Genomic DNA, 7569 nt, shown 5'->3' on the forward strand with positions numbered 1-7569 from the left:
GAGATGACAGAGGATAGAACCAGTAACTAGAAAATAGGTCAATAAAAGAAATACTGTATGATTTCATTTACTTTTTTTAAAAAAGATTTTATTTATGGGGTGCCCGGGTGGCTCAGTCAGTTAAGTGTCTACCTTCTGTACAGGTCATGATCCCGGAGCCCCAGGATTAAGCCCGGCATTGGGCTCCCTGCTCAGTGGTGAGTCTTCCTCTCCCACTGCCTCATGCACACTCTCTGTCAAATAAATAAATAAAATAAATAAAATCTTCATTATTTATTTATTTGAGAGAGTGAGAGTGCGAGTGAGTGGGGGGAGGAGCAGAGGGACAGGGACAAGCAGACTCTGTGCTGAACATGGAGCTTAATGTGGGGCCGGATCCCAGGACCCTGAGATCAGGACCTGAGCCGAAACCAAGAGTCTGGCGCTTAACCACTAAGCCACGCAGGAACCCTTGATTTCATTTATATGTGGAATCTAAAAAAATCAAATTCAAAACAGGAGAGTAGAAGAGTGGTTACCAGGCACTGAAGGATGGGAGAGATGGGGAGTTTGATCACAGGGTACAAACTTTCAGCCATAACATGAATAAGTTCTAGGGATCTATTCTACAGCATGGTGGCTGTAGTTAATAAGACTGTATTGTATACTTGAAATTTGCTAAGAGAGTAGATCTTAAGTGTTCTTGCCACACTAACAAAAAGAAGGTAACCATGTGAAGTGATAGATGTGTTAGTTAGCTTGACTGTAGTAATCAGTGTATGTCAAATCATCACATTATACACCTTAAATATATACATTTTTTGTTTGCCAATTATACCTCAGTGAAACTGGAAAGAAAATAGGTCAGGGGTGCAGTGCCTGGGTGGCTCAGTCCTTACGCATCTGCTTTCAAGCTCAGGTCATGATCCCGGGGTCCTGCTCAGCAGGAAGCCTCCTTCTCCCTCTCCCACTTCCCCTGCTTGCATTCCCTCTCTCACTGTGTCTCTCTCTGTCAAATAAATAAATGAAATCTTTTTTTAAAAAAGAAAGAAAATAGGTCAATAAATATTATCCAATCTGAAGAATACCAAAACAAAGATTTGAAGATTGAACAAAATGAACAGAGTTTCAGGGGCTTGTGAGACAATATAAAAAAGCCTGGCATTCATATCATTAGAGTTCCAAAAAGAGAGAAGAGATTGATGTGAAAAAAAAATATTTTAAGGAATATTAGCTGAAAGCTTCTTATATTTCTTACACAAATTTACAGATTCAAGAAAATTAGTGAACCCAAACAGAATAGCTCAGAAAAAACCAGGCCCAGCCATATCATAATCAAACTAATGAAAACCAAAGATAAATTTTTAAAAATCTTTAAAGCAGCTAAGAATCATGTTTGTATATATGTCTGTATGTATGGAAACAATGATTCAAACATCTGTGGATTTGTCATCAGAAACAATGGACACCAGAAGACATCTTTAAAGGGCTGAAAACAAAGACATTCTCAGAAAAAGGGAAACTAAGAGACTCTGTCAACAGTAGACATGTTCTACAGGACATGCTAAACTAGGTTCTTCAGGATGAAGGAAATGTGCATTAGAGAAAAACTGGAATTTTCAAGAATGAAGGAAGAGCATCAGAAATGGTAAATATATGGATAAATACAAAAGACTATTTTTCTCCTAAGTTCTTTAAAATATGTATTGCTACTGAAATCAAAGGTGTGACATTGTCTGGTGGTATTTCCAGTGTAAATAGATGTTAAACATACAAAAAATACAAAATGGTAAAGGGACCCATATGGTTGTATGGTTTCTGAATTTTGTTTAAAGTGGTAAAATGCTGGTGCTGGGTGGTTCAGTCAGTTAAGTGTCTGATTTCGGCTCAGGTCATGATCCTGGAGTCCCAGGATCAAGCCCCACAGCAGGCTCCTTGCTCAGCGGGGAGCCTGCTTCTCCCTCTGCCCCTCACCCCACTTGTGCTATGTCTCTCTTGTTCTCTCTCTGTCAAATAAATAAATAAAATCTAAAAAAAAATAAAGTGGTAAAATACTAAGTCTAAATAGATTGTGAAAGTTAAGTGTATATATTGTAATTTCTACTGAAATTATTAAAAATATAATTCTAAGAGAAACAACAAAAAAGCCAATATATTAATTGAAACAGAATAGTAAAAACATATCCAGCTAACCCCAAAGAAAGCAGGAAAAGGGTTAGAGAAGAGCAAAAACAGTGGGGACAAGCAGCAACAAATAATGTCTTATTGAAATCAAATCATGCCAACAATTACATGAAGTGTTAAAACTCTAAACACACAAATTAAAAGGCAGAAATGGAAATTAAATGATAAAAAACAAGTCCCAATTACATGCTGTCTGTAAGAAATACACTTTAAATATAAAGGCATATGTAGGTTAAAAGTAAAATGATGGAGCCATCTTGCTGTGAAGCGGCAGCCAAGTGATCACGGTGCCCTTTGCAGCTGTGCTTCTCACGCTATGCTTTCAATGGAGGTACTGGTATTGGTAATCACAGGAGAAGATTTTTCAGTTGTTGCTTCTGACACTCGATGGAGTGAAGCATTTTTAATTCACACCTGGGAAAGCCCCAAGTGTTACAAATTAACAGACAAAACAGTCATTGGATGCAGCGGTTTTCATGGCGACTATCTTACCCTGACCAAGATGACTGATGCAAGACTAAAGATGTATAAGCATTCTAATAACAAGACCATGATTACAGGGGCAATTGCTGCCATGCTGTTGACAATCCTCTATTCGAGGCACTTCTTTCCATACTATGTTTACAACATCATCCGGGGACTGGGTGAAGGGAAAGGAGCTGTGTACAACTTTGACCTGGTCGGGTCCTACCACAGAGACTCTTTCAAGACTGGAGGCTCAGCAGGGGCCACGCTACAGCCCGTGCTTGACCACCAGGTTGGTTTTAAGAACATGCAGAATATGGACCATGTCCCACTGTCCTTGGACAGAGTCGTGCGTCTTGTGAAAGATGTCTTCATTTCTGCGGTGGAGAGGGACGGTTTCACTGGGGGTGCACTGGGATCTGCATCATGATCGAGGAGAGCATCAGGGAGGATGCTGTTCCCCTGAGGAAGGATCAGTTTGTGTGTTGGTATCATCAATCACTTCAAAACTGGTCAATTTTGTATCTTGGAACTATTGGACTCATTTCTTTTATTAAAAAGTAAAGCCTGAAGTAATAAAGAAAGTAAAATGATGGAAAAAATATGCAATGCAAATAATTGAAAGAATGCTGTGGTGACTATAGTAATATCGGACAAAGTAAACTTCAGAGCAATAAATATTACCAGGAAAAAAGAAGGAACTAAAGAATTAGTTCAACAAGACATAACAATCCTAAATGCATATGCAACTAACAACAGATCTTCAAAATACGCCTGATAGAAAGTCATACAAATGAAAGAGGAAATAGACAAATCAACAAGTCTATATGGTGACGTCAATACAGGTATTTCAGTAATTGATAGAAAAATTAGAAAGGAGATGACTATGAATATAGAAAGCCTAAACAACACCACCACCAGCTTAAATTAATCTTCTTATCAAGTGCACATGGGACATATTCTGGGCCATAAACAAACCTTAAAATTGTTAAAGAATGGGAGTCATACGAAGTACATTTGCTGACCATAATGATATTAAACTAGATAGTAATAACAAAGATATAAAATATCTGGAAAATCCTCCAATATTTGGAAAAATTACTAAATAACCAGTAAATTAAAGGAAAAGACCCAAGGGAAATTAGAACATATTTTCACTTAAATTTATTTTTGTTAAAGATTTTATTTATTCATTTGAGAGAGACCGAGACAGAGAGAGCACAAGCAGAGGGAGAGGCGGAGGGGGAGGGAGAAGCAGACTTCCCACTGAGCTGGGAGTCCAGCGCAGGACTCAATTCTAGAACCCTGAGATCATGGCCAGAGCTGAAGGCAGACACTTAACCATCTGAGCCACCCAGGCACCCCTTAAATTCAACTGAAATTGTAATATTTGTGAGGCTCATCTAATGTAGTTGTTCAAGGGAAGTGTGTGGCACTAAATGCATCTTTTAGAAAAGAAAAAGGTTTCAGAGTGAGGTTCCAAGCATCCACCTTAAGAAACTAGTAAAACGAATTAAATTCAAAGAAAACAGGAGGGGAGCGCCTGGGTGGTTCAGTCGTTGAGCGACTACCTTCAGCTTGGGGCCTGATCCCAGAGTCCTGGGATCCAGCAGGCATCGGGCTCTGCTGGGAGCCTGCTTCTTCCTCTCCCACTCCCCCTGCTTGTGTTCCCTTTCTCGCTGGCTGTCTCTCTCTCTGTCAAATAAATAAATAAAATCTTAAGAAAAAAAAGAAAACAGGAGGAAGGAAATGGTAAAGTTAAGAGCAGAAATCAATGAAAATGAAAACAAAAACAATTGAGAAAAATCAATGAAACTATAAGCTATATCTTTGAAAATTCCAGGAAAATTGAATCTGTAGCAACACTAAAAAAAAATTGAGTGAAGACACAGATTGCCAACATCAAGAATGAAAGAGAGGCTACCACTACAGAACATACAGGCATAAACGGATATTAAGGGACTACTAAAGACAATTATATGCATATAAATCTGAAAACTTAAATTGAACCAATTCTTAAAAGACACAAACTACTAAATCTCGCTCAAGAGGAAATAAGTTACTTGACAGTCCTGTATCTATTAAAGAATTTAAATTCATAGCTAAATAAACTTTCAAAAAGAAGACTGTAGGACCAGATGGCTCCATTGGAGGATCCTATCAGTCATTTAAGAAAAGGACTGGTACTAAATCTATACAATCTCTTCCAGGAAAAAAGGTCAATGTCACCCTGATATCAAAATCAGAAAAAAAAGTTAAAGAAAATTAGAAGCCCAGTATCCATCATAAATAGAGTTGCAAAACCCTAAACAAAATATTAGCAAATAAAAGTCAATAATATATGAAAATGATAATTCATCAGAAACAAATGAAGTTTATTTCAGGAATGTAAGGATGATTTATCACTGAAAATCAATAAATTTGATTCACCATAATAACAGATTAAAGAAGAAAAAATATACAATCATATAAAAAATGCAGGGAGAAGAATTTGATAAAATTCAACATCAATTCATGATTTTAAGAATTATCCACAAACAAGGAATCAGAGGGGAACTTAACTCAACCTGATAAGGAAGATTTATTTAAAAAAAAAAAAAGACACCTAAAAACAAAACAAGAAAACACCCCTCAGGTAATAACATACTTAATGGTGAACTGAATACTTTTTACTTAAGATCGGGAATCAGGGAACGATGTCGACTTTAACCTCTTATTTAACTTTGTACTTGTCCTCTTGAGTGAAATGAGGCAAGAAAGAGAAATAAAAAGTATAGAAATTGGAAAAGAAGAAATAAATCTGCCTTTATCCATAGATGTCATGATTTTCTAAATAGAAAATACCAAGGAATCTACAAATAAGATCAATATACAAAAATCAGTTATTTTTCCAAATGCTGACAGTGAACAATTGGAAGACAAAATTTAGAAGTCCATGCCATTTATAATAGTACACACATCATGAAATACTTATGCATAAATTTAACAAAATACACTTATCTGTTTGCTGAAAATTACTGAACATGGATAAAAAGACTCAATGTTGTTACATTTTAATTCTCTCCAAACCAATCTATAGATTCAATTCAATCACAATAAAATCATAGCAGGATATTTGTAGATACAGAAAAGCTGGCTCAAAAATGTATGTAGAAATGCAAAGAAACTTAAATAGACAAAACAACTTTTAAAAAGAAGAAAAAGTTGGAGGACTCACGCGAGCTGATTTCAAGACTTACTATAAAGCTACAGTAATCAAGACATGATGGTATTGGTGACAGGATAAACACAGATTATTGGTACAGAACCTAAAGTACAGAAATAGAGCCACAAAGATATAGACAATTGATTTTTTTGCTACATCTACTTTATTTCTTTGTTAGTTCATGCATTTTTAAAAATATGTTTATTGTGCTAAAAATGTATCACATAAAATTTACCATCTTAACCATGTGTAAGTATATATAGTTCAGTAGTGTTAGGTCTATTCACATTGTTGTACAACTAATCTCCAGAACTTTTTCATGTTGCAAAACTGAAACTCTATACCCATTAAACAACTGCTGATTTTCTTCTCATTCCAGCCCCTGGAAACCACTCTCCTACTTTCTGTTTCTATGAATCTGACTGCTCTAGATACCTCACATAAGTTAAATCATACAGTATATGTCTTTTTCTGACTGTCTTATTTTATGTCCTCAAGATTCATCCATGTTGTTGCATGTGTCAGGATTTCCTTCCTTTCGGCAAATTGAATTTTGACAAGGTTCCAAAGGCAATTAAATGGGAAAAAATAGTCTTTTCAAAACTCGTGTCTGAAAAATTAAACAGTATGCAAGAAGAAAAAAATAAGTATACCCAGCGCCCACATCTTGGTTATTATTACCATTCTCCAATGAAAGGAACCCTGGACTCTTGGGAAAATGGCTAACTTTAGGTCCAGGGAAGAAATATACAATATGAGCCTGGAACATTTTGTACTGCCACAAAGCAAGGAAGCAAGCAAGCAATATCAAGAAAAACCCCTTGATGAAGGGGATATGTCAGACACAGGACCTAACTGAAAGAGGTCCCAGTGGCCAAAGCTGGAATAAACAACAAAGTAAATGAAATAGTGTCAGATCATAACCCCAAATATGGAATAAATATCCATGAGTCCATAGTTTCATAAATGATGAACAACAAAGAGCAACGACCTCCTGAGTTTTGAAATTTTTGAGTACTGATACTCAAAACAACATTGGTGGATTCAAAATAATTGTGATGAGTAAAATAAGCCAGACATGAAAGAGTACATACTTCGTGATTCCATTTACATAAAATTCTAAAAAGTGCAATCCAATCTGTAGTGACAGAAAGTAGGTCAGTAGTTGACTGGGAATGGAGGTGGGAAGAAGGATGGAATGCTGCATAAATTATCTTTTTAGGGGGCACCTGGGTGGCTCAGTCAGTTAAGCATCTGCTTTCAGCTCAGGTCATGATCCCAGGATCCTGGGATTGAGGCCTGTGTCAGGCTCCCTGCTCAGCGGGGAGGGGGGGGTCTGCTTGTCCCTCTCCCTCTGGCCCCACCCAGCTTGTGTGCGCTCTCCCTCTCTCTCGAATAAATAAATAAAATCTTTTAAAAATTATCTTTTTGGGATGATTGAAATGTTTCTTATCTTAATTGTGCTGTGTTTTCATAGCTGTACACATATGCCAAAACTAATCAAATTTTACACTTCAGCTATGTGCATTTTATTTTATTTCAGTTAGGCCTCAATAAGGTTTTAAAAATTGTCTGCTTGACCCTCAGTCTAAAGCTCTTTTCGTTACAGCACTGTTGCATATCTGGGTTGGGGATGGAACCTTTGAGGATGACGGACAGAGAGAAAGAATCAGTATTTATGAAGTGATCTATGAGAATTAGAGTCTCCCAGGTATTGAAACATAGTATTAGGTCAG

The 7569-nt window shown here is 36.8% G+C and overlaps 1 protein-coding gene across 1 annotated transcript; it reads left to right on the forward strand.

The window, feature by feature from the left end:
- The first annotated feature begins 2479 nt into the window (after window positions 1-2479).
- On the forward strand, window positions 2480-3058 carry LOC100463743 (proteasome subunit beta type-1-like). Its single transcript, XM_034648963.1, has one exon. The coding sequence runs from the start codon at window positions 2480-2482 to the stop codon at window positions 3056-3058; it is 579 nt and encodes a 192-aa protein (XP_034504854.1).
- Window positions 3059-7569: the final 4511 nt, after the last annotated feature.

This window comes from Ailuropoda melanoleuca, chromosome X, assembly GCF_002007445.2.
Source record: "Ailuropoda melanoleuca isolate Jingjing chromosome X, ASM200744v2, whole genome shotgun sequence".
Lineage (NCBI taxonomy): Eukaryota > Metazoa > Chordata > Mammalia > Carnivora > Ursidae > Ailuropoda > Ailuropoda melanoleuca.